Source organism: Jaculus jaculus, chromosome 1 (genome assembly GCF_020740685.1).
Source record: "Jaculus jaculus isolate mJacJac1 chromosome 1, mJacJac1.mat.Y.cur, whole genome shotgun sequence".
Taxonomy (NCBI): domain Eukaryota; kingdom Metazoa; phylum Chordata; class Mammalia; order Rodentia; family Dipodidae; genus Jaculus; species Jaculus jaculus.
In genome coordinates this window covers 112,013,688-112,030,097 of record NC_059102.1, presented here as the reverse complement: position 1 = coordinate 112,030,097, position 16,410 = coordinate 112,013,688, and the positions used below count along the sequence as shown (strand labels likewise).

General features: G+C 41.2%; 1 protein-coding gene across 2 annotated transcripts in view; it reads right to left on the bottom strand.

Moving 5' to 3' along the window:
- Positions 1 to 16,410, bottom strand: part of Plppr1 (phospholipid phosphatase related 1) — a 301,657-nt gene that overhangs the window by 47,254 nt on the left and 237,993 nt on the right. The window contains exon 3 of one of the 2 annotated variants that reach the window (XM_004656967.2): positions 9,398 to 9,586. The exons of the other annotated variant lie outside the window; for it this stretch is intronic. Coding sequence (XP_004657024.1) covers positions 9,398 to 9,586 — 189 coding nt within the window. The remainder of the gene's footprint in view (positions 1 to 9,397; positions 9,587 to 16,410) is intronic. 2 annotated transcript variants of the gene reach the window in all.

Below are 16,410 nucleotides of genomic sequence, written 5' to 3'. Positions count from 1 at the left end.
AAGCACCTTAACCACTGAGAATATCTCCAGCACTATTTCTTTTTTAAATTTTTATTTAGTATTTCATTTTTATTTATTTATTTGAGATCATGAAAGAAGGTGAGAGAGAGAGAGAGAGAGAGAGAGAGAGAGAGAGAGAATGGGCATGCCAGGGCTTCTAGCCACTGCAAACTCCATATGTATGTGCCATCTTGTACATTTGGCTTACATGGGTCCTGGGAAATTGAACCGAAGTCCTCTGGCTTTGCAGGCAAGCACCTTAACTGCTAAGCCATCTCTCCAGCCCCCTATTTCTTTTACTAATGTTTTGATCTTCTTGATTAATTTTATTGTTAAGTATTTAAAATTATTGTAGCAATTATAAATAGGTTTGATTTCCTGATTACTTTTTTAGAGTTTGCTGATAGTGTATAGAAATTCTGATTATTCTAGGTGTCAACTTTATATCCCTCAACTTTACCAAACTTGTTGGCCTCTGGAGTTGAAATCTCAGATCTCTCTCATTTCTTGATGTGACTTTGCACGTAAGTGAACCTTTTTTTGAATCTCAGTGTTGTTTATTTCTCCATTGGTGGCAATGACTATATCAGGAAGATTTTTAAAATACATGAAAAATATCAGTAAGTGTTCAATAAGTCATTGCCATTTCTACTATCTATGTCATGTCTATGTAGAAGAAAGAAATCACTGTGCTCAGTCCTGGTGTAAGGAAGTTCAGTGTGATTCTAGCTTAGTTCCCCCCCAACATGATCTTGGACTGGTTGCCTCTTTGAACTTCAGTTTCTCATCTTGCAACCGAAGTTTGACTACAAAATGCTTCAGGTGAGTTTTTTGAAGGTGGTAAGGGAGGCTTTTACCTTTATGATAGAAGTTGACACGAGACAGCTCATTATCATATAACACACTTCAGTCTTGGATCACTCAGGAAACATCTCCAGTGCTCCTTATATTTCTTATAATACCATTGGCTTCATCCATCATTCATTTCTATAATCTATGGCAATTCGCCTTCACTAACTTTCCCTGAACAGTGAGTGGATGTAATTTACCCAAAGCCATAACATCTCATGCTATCTCTGCCATTTTATGCTTCCCAAGGACAGCAGTCTGGCGTCTAGATCTGGCCAACTTTCTGACTATATCTGACACTGTGAGGAAGGGGAGAGTTCTTGATATACTCAGCATTAATATCTAGGTAGCTTCATAGCTCTCCGTCTGACCTTTCAGATGATTTCAATATTCTGCCAGGGAGGCTTCCATAGATTTTGTTATTTCTCAAGTGTTCCAGGAAATTTCAAAAGTATAGATTTTATTACCAGTCTTTATGACAATATCTGTATTCTTGGCTTTTATCTTTCTTAACAAGTGTCCTTGACAGGTTCAGTTCTGCAGAGAGGTTCTGTTTTCCTTATTTGCTGAACTCTGGTTGGCCTAAGAGTTCTTGACTTCTGCTTTATTTATTTATATACATAGAGACACACAATGGACTTGGTTGTTGGACATTTCCTATGCATTTCAAGAGCTTGAATGGGAAGTGACTATTCTTATAATACATTTGGAAACTCAGTGGATCTGGATAATCCTGGAGACTTCCTCTTGACTTTACCTCAGAGTACATAGCCACATACTCAGAAAGATATCTAAGATAAGAAGATATAGACCATTAAAGCAAGGCGTTCATGTACATTTCCACAGCTTGTTGTTTGCTTGAAACCTTTTGTATTGCTGGACAATGGGGACAAGAGAAATGGGAATTTAAAATATTTATTTATGAGAGAGAGAGAGATAGAAAATGGGTGCACTAGGGCCACGAGCTACTGCAAGAAAACTCCAGATGCACGCATCACTGTGAGCCATCTGGCTTATGTGAGTTCTGGGAGTGATCCTGGGTGCTCAGGCCTTGTAGTCAAATGCCTTAACCACTAAGCAATCTCTCCAGCCCAAGAAATGGAAATTTAAAATAACATAGCTAAAATACTGCCTGCAGTGAGAAAGCAGAATCAATTGTAAATCCCAAGTAAATTAACCAGCAAATTTTTTTGGGGGGTGGTGGTGGTGGGCAAATGTTATTCTTTCCAAGAAATAAATGCTCAAGCTCCTTAACACAGTTGCCCAGCCATCATTCACCAGAAGGGAGATACTGATGATAAGAAGCGTCTATTTCTCTGTAGAATAATGCCAGGCTCCAAAAAATGTCTTAATGGAAATCTGGCTCACTAATATGAAGAATGGGCAGAAAATAGAGGAATAGATTAATTTTTTCACTAAATTAATGGTATCTGTATTTTTTCACAAGAAAATATGAATTGTAAAGACTGAGTATATTAGCAAGACTAGTTAAGAATATGGCAGTCTTTAAAAAAGAAACTATGAAATAATGCACAAAACAGGAAAAATAGATGTGAATGAGAAAATCTAAAAAGCAGTCTCAATAGAGGAGACTGTTCAGAGCCTGGAAGAGGCTAATTATGCGGGAGTGCCAGGCCCCACAATGCCGCCTTTGCTTCAGCAGCTGTGCCCCTCGTCAGCCAGCCAGCAGACGTGCATCATTGAGGGTCCACTCTGTGATCTACAGGGTGCTTTTACATTTGCTCTAAGAGCTCCCAGACTAGAAGCTCCCAGATGAAGAGTCACAAGTTCTTCCACATTGTGCCTCTCTATCAACGCGCTTGTCTCTTCCTTTCTGAGGAGATTGCCTATGAGCCCTGTATATGCATGTGCACACTGGCCATGGCAGCTGTGAGCGGCTTCTGTTCTCTTGGGCAGGGAGTCAAGTGTGCTGCTGCTCTGACACCAAATACTCCCCTGTCACTTTGTTGTGAGGCCCAAGAAAAGGTTTAGTAACTAGTTTCTCATGCCCTGTGCCACTGGGACTGAGATAAAGCAAGGGCTAAATCAGATTCTGTGCTGAGTAAATCCTCTTATCCAAACATGTTCTCTTCCTCTGCCACTGAGTCTATGAGTTTATTCAGAAGGCAGTAGTTATCCAAGGTTTCCAGGTGGTCAGAACACACTCTGCAGAGTTCTTTGAAATATGTGTCACCTCTGTGGGCTAAACAGTTCTGGTCATGATAAATCTTGCATGCATCAACTTTTCTTAAAGAGTCAGGGCAGCAGTGGCCTTGGCTGTGTGCAGTCTATTCCAAGTGGCCTTCTCCCAACATGATGTTTATATTTTGTGACAGGAAAGCCCAAAAGGAGAAATCAGAGATGACAGGTCAAACAGCAGAGTCTTTTCCCTCATGCCTTTCCTATGTATGCCTATAGCTGTGAATAGGGTTGTTAATGTCCATCTGTGGAGGAAAAAACAGTGTAGAGCACTCTATTCTGCCATTGCCAATGTGCTTAAAGACACACAGAAAGCCCAAGACAGGTCCAAGTTGAGCTATTTTTTTGAAACCTGGTCTGAAATGATGGCTCAGTGGTTAAAGGCTCTTGCTTGCTTGAAACTTGCTTCATGTTAGTACCATACATATACAAAAGAAGTCCTGTTTCCATTGTGCTCCAGAGATAAAAAGAAATGTGTTTAAATAGAAATACAAAATCTGTACAATTCTGTGAAATAGTGGTTCAGCCACAGAAGTACAAAACTGAAACCCGGACCGGCAGCTGTGACTTGTTGGAAATCTCATGTGTGGAGACTTCTGAATAAAATGTTCCTTCTTTTGTTCCTATGGAATTGGAGAATTGGAAGGATCATGGAAATAATTTAGCCCAATCCTCCTTTATAAGTATAAAGATGAAGCAACTAAACCTCCAGAGGGAACACAGGGAACCAGAGGCCATCCCCCCTCCTGGGGGCAGGGCAGTGACTGGGGCCCCTCACCTGAAGAAGATGGCCACACAGTGAGGACAATGAAAGCAGGAGTGAACACACCTCCTTCCTGGGGCAGAAGAGGAATTCTGTTCTGCTGCTGGGCACTTATTTTTAAGTCCTGAGGGAAGATCCCTGGTGATTAGCAGGACTGACGACTACACTGCTTTCCACCACTCACCCATCAGCTAGGATAAGCTCTGGTTTCCAGCTGTGTCCTCATTTGAGAAAAAGATAAAAATGTAATGGAGTGGGCAGCTACTTGTTCAGTAACACAGAACTGGCTGGAGCCTTCAACCTAATACTTTCTTGACTGAAAGATGAAGGGAACTGGGCCACATGTGTTCTTTGGAATATCCCCGTTCCATTTCACTAGGCTGTTGTCTGTTGTGAGGACCAGCTGAGCAATGACTGTAAAATATGTGTCAATTACAAGATGGTTTACTTTTGTAAATTATTTTTAGTTAGCATAAGTAAAAATGGATTTCATTATGACAGTTTCATACACATATATCTGCACATTGTTCATACCTCCCATTTATCCTTGGCCCCCTCCTCCCTGTTCCCTGTCTTTGCCCTGGCTCCTGTTCTTCCCTCCCCCAAGTAGTTTATTTTCTCCTTTTATGTCATATGTACATTGTATGTATGTATGTATAAATCTAGATTCCATATATGACAGAAGATGAAGTGTGCGTGCGTATTTTCTTTCCTCATTTATCTGCTGATGGGCATCTAGGCTGGCTCATCACTTACGGGCCATTGCTCAGCACATATTTTGGGAGCTTACTGTATTATTGGTCACATTTTCTTTTTTCACCTAGAGAACAGATGAATGGAGACGCTGAATCAGGGCTTCACATGTGACAATTGAAAAAGAACTATAGGGCTCCCAGACTCTGTGCCCTGTCCATTGACCATGGCCCACTGGGGCATTTTGTCTAGATTCTGACTTGTATCATCAGGGGAAATGAATCAATGGTAGAGAATGGATCAAGAGTTATAGTCTGGAAGACTTGCTGCTAAAAACTTGTACTATTAAAGAGGAGAAAACTCGTCTTAAAAATATTTTTATTTATTTATTTGAGAAAGAGAGGGGAGCGTGAGAGAGAGAGAGAGAGAGAGAGAGAGAGAGAGAGAGAGAGGGAGAGAGAGAAGGGAAGAGAGAGAGGGAGAGAGACAGAGAGAGAGAAAGAGTGAGTATGGGCCCGCCAGGACCTCTTGCCACTGCAAATGAACTCAAGGCACATGTGCCACTTCATGCAGCTGGTGTTATGTGGGTACCTGGGGATCAAAGTTTTACAAGCAAGCACCTTTAACCACTGACCCACCTCTCCAGCTCAATAGGAAACTACAAAGTGATGTTTTTCTATGAGTTCACTGCTGGTGTAACAACTCACACGTGCAGCTTCCTGGGCCCCACAGCAGACATGCCCAATTACCAGTGTCACTGCAATGGGAGTCTTAGGCATGGCACTCCCCCAAGTAACAACGGCTCTGAGAACAAATGTGATTCACCAGTCAGAGATCACTTTTGCCTAGTGACAATTGCTACATAAGATCCTTTTCTTTTTCTAGGGAAATAGAGAGGCGATTATGACATGGTCAGATTCTCTTACAAAAGAGAAAAAGATTTATCTACAATATCACTTATATTTAATTTTTGCTTTAATAATCTTAACATTAAATCATGAGCAATTTCCATCACTATTTATTGTATTTTAAAAAACATGCCTACATATAATAACTTTTGTCTATCCTCTAGTGTTTGCTCATTTTCATATTTTCAAAAAATTTTGCTATTAAATTTATTGCCGAGATGAATATATTCTCAATTTCTTAATAAACTCAGGAAAAATACTTATTACTTAATATCATAATAGATTGCTCTTGAGACAGAAAATACAAAGACTAGACTTGTAAGAACTTGTAAGAATGTATTTCACTTTTGACAAATGGGCTATGTTACTTTTAAAATTGACATTTTAGCTGGGCATGGTGGCACATACCTTTAATCCCAGCACTCAGGAGGCAGAGGTAGAAGGATCGCCGTGAGTTCAAGGCCACCCTAAGACTACATAGTGAGTTCCAGGTCAGTCTGAGCTAGAGTGAGACTCTACCTTGGAAAACCCAAAAAAATAAATAAATAAAATAAATAAAAAATAAAAAAATAAGATAAAATTGACATTTTAATGGTGGGAAAATGTTATACCTTTAAAAATTACTACAATTGGGATGGAGAGATTGCTTGGTGGTTAAGCACTTGCCTGTGAAGCCTGAGGACCCTGGTTTGAGGCTCAATTCCCCAAGACCCAAGTTAGCCAGATGCACAAGGGGGCGCCTATGTCTGGAGTTCATTTGCAGTGGCTGGAGGCCCTGGCGCACCCATTCTCTCTCTCTCTCTCTCTCTCTCTCTCTCTCTCTATTTGCCTCTTTCTCTGACTGTCACTTTCAAATAAATAAATAAAATAAGCAAAAAATATTTTTTTTAATATTTTTTATTTATTTGAGAGAGACAGACACAGAGAGAAAGACAGATAGAGGGAGAGATAGAGAATGGGCACGCCAGGGCTTCCAGCCTCTGCAAACGAACTCCAGACGCGTGCGCCCCCTTGTGCAGCTGGCTAACGTGGGACCTGGGGAACCGAGCCTTGAGCCGGGGTCCGTAGGCTTCACAGGCAAGCGCTTAACCGCTAAGCCATCTCTCCAGCCCAGCAAAAAATATTTTAAAAAATTGCTACAATTACTGACATATTTAGAAGCAGTTTATATACAATGGCACTTATTGACTTAAAAATGATGTTCTTGCCCTTTCACTTTCACTTTCACTTTGGGAAGCTCAATTTCTTAAATATTAACATACTTATATTTGAATGCTAAGGGCCAAAAATGTTTTTATAGGATTTAGATTATTTTTGATGAATACTTTTATTTTTAGTTCGGCAAATATATTCATTATTCTGGTTAATATGCTGATATCAATAATTCAAACTGAAAATGTTACTCATTGCTTTTGAGGGTAGTTATGTGAAATCTTTGCATATTGGTAATCTACATTTGTGTTCTACGATATGATTTGAAAAGCATACTGAAAAGTTTTCCATTTATTTTTAGGATGTGGAACATTTTATATAGTTTGTGATTTCCATTTCTCAGAAGTGTAGAGGAAGTTATTCAATAGCTATATGCCAGCACTGTATTTGAAATAAATTTTAGATATGTTCAAATTTTTTTAAATAAATAATTTTATTCAGCTGTTACTTATCTGTCCAGCATTGCAACATCTTTTTAAGGCACTGTGGTTAAGTTGATATGTAAGCTCTTATTTAGAATAGAGTAGTATTTACAATTTAAATAGAAATGTATAGTACTACAGATTCAGAATTACTTTTTTCCTAATATCTCATATGTTCTTTTCTTTCTTAGGTGCTTCTTAATTTTGCATTCTTTATATTAAACTTGCCAAACAAATGTCCATTTTATTTTCCAAAGAATTAGCTCTTATTTTTTTTAAATGTGTGTGTGGCATATTCACATGTATGCGCCTTGCAGTGTCCTATATGCTAGCCCCTGGAGGGGGCACTTGCCTACAGTGGCCCGAGTAGAGAATCGGGTGTCCTGCTCCATCACTCTTTTGCCTGGTTTAATTTGAGACAGATTATCTATTTACTCTTTCCAGAGCGGTGTTCAGAAGACTGATTTTTGAGTCTCTGCTCCCCTGCTGGACTGGGGTTACAAGTGTGGGTGTCTGTCTATATGGGATCTAGGGACTGGAACTCTGGCCCTCTCAGGCCCTGTCTACTGAGCTATCTCTCCAGCTCTATATCCTGATTTCATCTATAAATCTTACTGTCTCCTGATTCTATTTTTGTGCATAATTTTTATTAATTTGTTTCCATTGTTCTTAAAAAGTTTTAATGGATAAATCTCTACAATTACAAAAGTTAAAGGGGAATATAGGCCATGATACATGATATTTTCTTGAGAGTAGAAAGAAGAGAAAAAGATCTCAGTAAATCAATAGGTAACTCAAAGATATATATTTGAACGCATAAGAAAGCCATATACTTATGAGACAGGAAGAAACGGAATATATTCTGGACAAAACCCACTGCCTCCAGGTAGAGCCACCACTCGACTGTTCCAGACAGAGCTCAGTCTGTTTTCTAGTTTTCTGGGGGAATGAAGTGTGCCACCTTGTAAAGTATGGAGGATGGGTCTTTTATCTATACTCTCTCCTTCCAGGGCTGTTAAGCAAGGATAATGTAAGAGGAATGTCCAGTTTAGCCTTTTTTTCTGGAAGGTCTATCTCCCATTGTTCTACAACAGTGCAAAGAAGCCCAGACAGATTCTCTGAGCAATCTCATTCTTTTCAGATGAAAGTGCTTTTATCTGTGACTCCAAAGAGGGAGAAGAATGGTTTTCTGCCAGTGTTTCCTCCTGACCATTTAGTATAGACCAGGAACCATATGAAGTCACCTCTAAATCTAAACACATGACTTATCTTCACTTTGGAAAACACCAGTGAGGTGACCAGCCCAAAGTCACTCAGCCTGGATGGGAACCTGTATATGTCAGCCTTGTGTCTATAACCACCCTAATATATTATGCTACAGCTTATAAGTACTGCCTCAGTCCCTTTACCAGTCTTAATATTTAAGGAGGAGCTCTGCTCAGGCTGATAGCAATGGTCTGAATTAACTTGAAGTACTATGACTCATTATTTATATATTCTCAACATTATATTTTTTTGTCTCCTTGATGGAGAGTAGAGGACATGTTAGAGGGGAAGTGGGGAGGCAGAAAAGTAGATTGAGGCAGCAATTAGAAGAGAAAGGACAGAAAATGTTGTGAGATTATATGTTTAGACATAGAGATGTTTAATACTCCCACAAAATATTATTTTAAAAGTGATGATATCTAAGTATTAAATTGCCTGACAAGCAAATATTGATCTGTAGGCTTTATGCCCATGAATCACTCTCCCTGCAGGATTGTCTGGTCATTTTTTTTTTTTTGTCTCAGAAATGAGAAATTGAGATAAAACAAAGGTTAGGGGTACAACTGAGTTACATGTGATATAATGTGGGAAGAGCCAAAGCCATCAAGAATGTCACAGGAAAATTTTGGTCAAATAATTTTGCTCATCTCTGGCCTCTGGAAGTTCAATCAGAGCAGCAGGAACGGGTGTGGGAGAACACTGTTACACTCTGGTCTGAGCCTAAACCAGTGCCAATGCTTACAGTCAGGATCTTCTGAATACACCCAAGCCACCGAACATTTCTCTAGAGTACAGTAGCTAGATAACCCTAGCTAGGTAACTATGCCTAGGGATTTATGACATCCACACATGCTTCTTAAAATACATAGTTTTAAACATACAGATAGTAAAAGCAAAAGCCATCTCTAAAAGACAAGAGGTATTTCAATGAGGTTTTAGGCAGAGCTCCATTCAGTCTGTCTTAGTAGAAACCGGATACGACTGGTAAGGCTGCTGGTAAATGCTTAGGAAAAAGGAGGAAAAAGCAGTCAGGAAATATTCTCTAGTATCTGACAACAAAGAAAGAAATGTGTTTCTGTACTTACGATGGCAGTTGGGGTGGCAGCCAGCACGCAATAGAGCACCAGAGGGGTGATGAAGCTTTCTTCCTCTGCCCCTGGGTAAGGCTTCATTAAGTCTCCATCCTGACAGAAGAATCCTTGGATATGCACCTGAAAAGTGTCAGTGCACTCGAAGTAGTAGGCAAGCAGCACTGTCCCAGCCATGATGACAAGCTGAAAATACAGCATGGCCACACAGAAACATTAGCAGGGCCTTGGGCAGCGCTCGCCCCTCAGAGCACACTCCCTCCATCACCCTGCGGCTCTTCTGGTGTGGGTATTGGCAAGTGTGTGCATGCCTGGCTCAGCGTGCTCTGGGCTGAGGGAATGTGTGCTTGTTTGTCTGCCTGGTAGCATCTGTTGTAGAAACCTTCCAGCAAATAATGTGCAGCTCCCATCTGAAAGGCACATCCATGCTTGTAGAGAGACCTAACTTCTGCACTATGCTCTCAGAATATACCTGGAAACCAGGGCAGTAGTTCCGTTCAGGACCGAGGTGAAAGGTCAAAGGTCAGTGACATAAGAATTGGAAAGATGTAGCTGTGAGATCCATTGATGAGAAATGTTATAAACTGTTTCTAGTTAGACTTACCTTATACAATGTTTGTCATTTACTCCTAATTAACCTACTTCTGAGTGAATGACTGAATGGAAGAATGAATGAACAGGAAAGCTAAAGTCTAACATGGTCAGAACCTCACACTAAATTATTGACAGGAATTGACTTTAAACATTTTCCTTTTTTTTTTTTTTTTTTTTGCTTTTGTTCCAAGATGCTTTCTATAAGAAGACTGAAGACTTTGCTAGCAAGCCTATCTTCTTATAGCCATGCATTCTTCATAGCATTTAGACACAAAGAGTTCAATTTCCCCTTAATTTTGACTCATACATTTTCCAGATGCTCACTGGTTTCCATAGTCTTTTATATGTGGAATTGAGAGGTAATGGAAGAGTAACATTATTTTTATCCCATTATTTTCATTTTTACTTATTTAGTTGAGAGAAAGAGAGAGACAGAAAGAGGAGGAGAGAGAGAGAGACAGACAGACAGACAGAGAATGGATGCACCAGGCCCTCCAGCCACTGCAAATGAACTCCAGATGTGTTTGCCCCTTGTGCATCTGGTTAATGTGGGTCCTGGGGAACGGAGCCTTGAACTGGGGTCCTTAGGCTTCACAGGCAAGTGTTTAACTGCTAAGCCATCTCCCCAGCCCCTTTATCCCATTTTTTATTTAGAAGACATCAAAATTTCAAGAGAAGACAACAATAAAGATAGGTAGAAAATAGGACTTTCAGGTTAAGTAATTGTATAGCCTTAAGCCGGAAGAGAACTTATTCTTCTAGTCTTATGCTTTCACTTCAAGGATGAAGCAGCTGAGGTCCAGAGAGTGAACCTGACTGAAGATTGCCGAATGCTGTATTATCTACAAGAAACTAAACATGTGTTTAGATTATGCACTAAAACAACAGCAAAAGTAAAGAGGAAAATTATTTTTGAAAGTATCAAAGTAACCATCATGGGAAAGTCATAACTTTTTAGGACATCTGTATACCTCTATGGCTTAAAGATGCTTGTGTATCTAGTACGTACAAGGAAGTGAGAAGAAGCTATACTGTTCAGCTTTAAGAAATCTAAAGTTCTATAGAAGACTTTCCCTCTCTCTCTCCCTCTCTCTCTTTTCTCTCTTTTATATTACTTATCTTTTTCTTTCTTTTCTTAGTGGGCACTGTCCTGTAACTCCCAGTACCAGCATGGGGCTATCATCCACAATGAGCTTTTGATCAGAGAGACCTACAAGGTTTCCTAAAAGAAAGACAGATTTCTGTCAGAGTACTTGAAGACCCACCAAAGGTTAGTGGTAAGACCCTACTGCTGAAGACACCTTATGTGGTTGACACGTAAAATGGAATGGCATGGCTGGAAGTTGGAAGAGAGTCAGTCCCCATACAGTCAGCTCATCTAGTGCCAGAAGGTGCTACATTGGCGACTGGGGGAAAATGACCAATATCTGTCCAAGCAACTCATGGTCTAACCTACTTAGCAGCAAATAACCTGCCGTGATGCCCACCTAAGTGCAATAGTGGCACACAGCCATGGTGGGGAACCAACTGCTCTTGATTCAGCTAACTGATCTCCTAAGTGGTGCAGGACCCATAGCTGGAGCTGGGAAACAAGTCAGAACCATATCCAAACATAGGCCCACTCTCCATTACCAAGCTACCATCAATTGTGGGCTACAAGAGGGCCTACACCTATTAAATTCTCTATTAAAAAAAAGTAAGGGTTATCTCATTTGTCTGGTGCTAACTTACTCTCCATTGGAGAATCTACTTCTCTTTTTCAGATAGATGTAGATCCTAAGGAGAGAGCCACCCCAGCATACCTCAAAAGGGTCCTGGATGAAACTAAGAATAATTGGAAAAACAAGCAAGGGTGCTGTTTTCTTGGTGAACTGGGTACCAGCACAAGGGTGAAGGAGATCAACACAGAGAATAATCAACTCCTACCAAATCAGAGAGCCAGAGACCCAGAGGCCCCCAACACCTCATCACTGAAGCAGACCAAAAATGAAGCCAACATGGTTTAGGGAAATTTTGTGGAAGAGGGGGCAGAAAGAATGCCAGAGCCACATGTTGGGTCATGATACATAGAGACATTTATCCTACCCATAACTGTGGGTTAACGACAGAATGCATGACCCACATACCTCAACAAGGAGGGGTCAAGGGGAGGGGGTAGGTCACAGATGAGCCTAATAATGGTACCAAACTGACTGTATTTGCTGAATACAAAACTAATTAATAAAAAAATAAAATAAAAAAATAAAAATAAAAAAAGAAATCTAAAGTTCTTATACCAGACCAGCAATGATGGATCCAGACTTATATAGCTTATCAGTATTAAAGCCAGGGCTAGAAACTCACATTTCCATGTCTCTCAGACTCACCCCCTACCCAACCAAAACCCCAAAATGGAATTGTGGAGATGGCACAATGGATAAGGTGTTCACTGACCAAGCAAGAGGACCTGAGCTAAATCTCCAGTTCCCATGTGAAAAGCCAGAATCCATGGCAGGTTTCTATAATGCTAGCACACTGACTATGAGATGGAGGTGGAGGCAGGAGAAGTTTCTGGAAGTTTGTGAGGAGCACATCAAAGAAGAGCACAGTGAGGAAGGTGAGCATTGACCTGAAAGTTGTCCTCTGACCTCCACATAGGTTCCTGCACTCACATACACACACAAGAGTATGCAAACACAGGAACATGAATGTGCATGCACACACACATACACACGCGCGCGTGCACACACACACACTCACACACTACCTTTAGCATAGTATCAAAACTGCATCCTAGGCCTGGAAGGATGGCTTAGCAATTAAGGCACTTGCCTGTGAAGCCTAAGGACCAAGGTTTGATTCCCCATAACCCATGTAACTCAGATGCACAAGATGGCACATGTTTCTGGAGTTTGTAGTGGCTGGAGACCCTAGCATGCCCATTCTCTCTCTCAAATAAATGAATAAAATAAAATACAGAGTACTGGAACTCTTAAAAAAAAAGCTGCATCCTATACAAAAATGTAAGGAGAAAACAGAACAAGAGGTCAAGTCTGGTACAGAAAGGCACTGTTTGTCATTCATATCCACTTTCTGTCCTTTACAACACAGAAGCATGGCCTCTCACCCTGCCCACTCCTGAATCAGCCCAGCCTTGACCCCTGGGGTAGTTCCTTTGTGAGCCCTCCTCACGAAAGCAGAAAGCATCATTTTGCTCTAGGGTCATTTGGATTAAGAATACTTCCTCGCTTTCTAATTTCACCTCTTTCCCTACGCCTTTGTCCTTGGACTCAGAAGGCTTTTGAGTCTTCCAATTTTAGTGTGTTTCAAGTTCAAACTCCAAATCACCTGATACAAATGCTTTTCTTTTGACCATGTCTGTCACTGCCTTTGCTTTTACTCTGAGAAGGTCACAAATAATATTTTCCATTCACTGTTCCTTATATATTACTAGCTTCCATCTCTACAAGGATTATATTCTTTTAGTATCTGGAATTTTCTACCCAGTGGTGCTTTTGTCACAAATTCTGACCATCTAGTCATCTCTGGACCCTCCTCTATATTTCTCATGCCTGAAATTGTTTATTGGTACCACGTGCCAACAACCTCTCTTCCAACCACTCTACACTTTCTCATATAGGGAAGAATTTTGATAAGCATGTTTTCTATAAAGCTGAGAGATAGGTGCTCCATCTTGCTTACACCTAGCTGATAAAGTCAAAGCCTCAGGGTTTCTATTTCTTTTGCACATGGCTGGTCAATTGAGTTGACCCAGTGGAAAGGAACTTGACAGCTGACTTGAATCCTTTGGAGATGATTTCTATCATTCTGAGGTGCTGCCTATGCAGCTATCTCTGTGTCCTGCACAGGGCAGATCTAGAATTTTTGTTTACTTCATCCATGTTGTAGGAAGAACATTTATATATTGCTTGGCTTTAAACATATGCCTATACACACATACACACACACATATGGAGAAGACTCAATTCAAAGTTGAAGAACTTGAAACACAGGTGTCTTAATGTTTGGTACATCAAAATCAACTGTAACAGTAACTAAACCCTCTCAATCTGAAATCTATAGAAAGAACCTTGAATAGCTGATTGATTTACTCTTAGTGGCAGCATTTAGAGAGCAGCAAATGAACCAACAATTTCAGGACACAGAACATTATGACCTCCCTCCACAAATCCCTAAATGGGCATGAGGATGAAGCATAAATGGCAAGTGTGCACTCGGAGCTGGAGTTTCTACTTGTACCCACCACGGAGCCTGCATGGCCGGCAGCAGCAGAACCTCTGGCAGCTGAGGCCTAGGACTGTCCCACTGGCCTGAAGAAGCATGTTGTCACTTTTCTTCCCTGAAGCAGCTAGAAACCCCTTCCTGTAACTTTTAAATAAATCTCAAAAGCTTTGGAATATCCCCAGTGCTGTCATTTAGAGATGTAAAGTGGAAAAATAGAACAGGTCAGATCGTGACTTCTAATCTTTCCTACTTAGCATTCTTCTGTGATCACACGCTAAGAAGCCAATGGCATTGGTGCAGGAACAGAAGCACATTGATTCCGCCTCCATGAGCAGAGCGGCCCGCCCTGCTGCACTGAAGATGCTGCCCAGTTAGCCATCATGCACCCTCCCTGTCCTGGGTCATGATTCATCACTGTCTAGGTTTGTGTTACTGGTGCCAGCTGGCAGACTTGCCATCTCTGCTTCATTCTCATGCCCGTTTAGGGATGCATGGAGGGAGCCCATAATGTTGGTGTCACACAAACAGATGGTGAGACTATGCTGGGCTGAGTACTTGTGGAAGGGGTGAAGATGTCAGTGTGACAGAGGCAATTACGGCTGAGGGAGGATAATGAGGTGTAGAGAGGTAACATACCAGGGACTTTTCTCAGTCCTCACTTCTTAAAAAATGACAATGTAAGGTAAGGAAGTAAATTATGTGCTGATCATGCCACCAAGACTCAAAAGGAAGATGCCAGTCATACCAGACATCTAACATCTCATATCTGAGTGTAAGGCTTTTACCTAGGTCCTCTGATGATTAAAGTAAATGTCACAAAGAAAGATGAAAAGGGCTGGAAAGATAGCTTAATGGTTAAGTTGCTTATCTGGAAAGCCGAAGGACCCAGGTTCAATTCCCCAGGATCCACATAAGCCAGTTGCACAAGGTAGTACATGTGTCTGGAGTTCATTTGCAGTGGCTGGAGGCCCTGGTGTGCCCATTCTCTCTCTCTCTTCATATATATATATATAGTTTTTGAGGTAGGGTCTCACTCTAACTCAGGCTTCTATTTTTAAAGAGTTTTAAACACCGTCTTATCCACGAGCTCCAGTGCTAATAGAATGACACTTGTTGGTCCCCAACCCCAGTGATTCACCATCCATTTGTGCAGTGTTTGACAACACTGGACCCATGTGATCTGTCAGAGGCAGCAGCTGATGCCCATGTGGGATTCATGCCTGTGACTAGTTAACTGGTAGGAAGTGGGGGTGACAGGAGGAGAACAAGGAAGGGGCTACTGCCTGGGGAAGATACCTGCAAAGGGGTGGAGGAGAGAAAGTCATGTGTCTTGCAGGAGAAAGGTTCTGGTGCAATCCCATGGCTCAATGCTTCATTCCCTAATGAGGAGATGAAGGAAACCTGTGCAGAGCAAGCACTGCTGAGGTGAGGTGAGGATAACTCACACAGCTGTGAAGCAAGAACAATGTCTCAGTGAGGTTCTCGTGGTTCTTAGGAGTAGTTTACAGATTTCCATTTCTCTCCATATGGGGGAAGAGCACTCCAGCTCTGGCTGCACAAGTTGATAGACTGGGAACTCCTCAAGTAGCATCCATGAAAGTTTAAACCAATATAGTAGGAGGGGAAGCACGTAGGAAAACTGGAGGCCAGAAAACCACAGATGTAACAGCTACAGAGAAAGGAAGATAAGGAAAGGGAGGGTATCATGGTAATGGTGTATTATGCTTGTATCCTGAAAATTGTTCAACACACTTTATATAAATTAACTCTTCTGAGACAGAGAGGAATTCAGTTTTTTCCCCCAAGCTCAAGTGATCCTCCTGTTTCTGCCTCCTGAGTATCTGGAACTACAGATGTACACTACTTTACTGGCTACATCAACTCTGTGTACGGTGTCTGTGTAGTATATACACATGTGTGTACACAGACGTGAATGCCTCATGTGCATGATTACAGAGGCCAGAGGAGAGCAGCAGGCATTCTCAATTGCTCTTTTGCCTTGTTTCCTTGAGTCAGAGTCTCTCAGTGACCTGGAGCTGCCTCATTTTGTTTGGACTGGCTAACCAGTGATCCTCAGTAATTCTCTTCTGTCTCTGTACCACCTTACCACTAGGGTTGTGGGTGTTATATGGCCATGGCTGGATATCTACATGGGTTCTGGGAATCAAATGCAGGTCTTCATGCTTATGCAG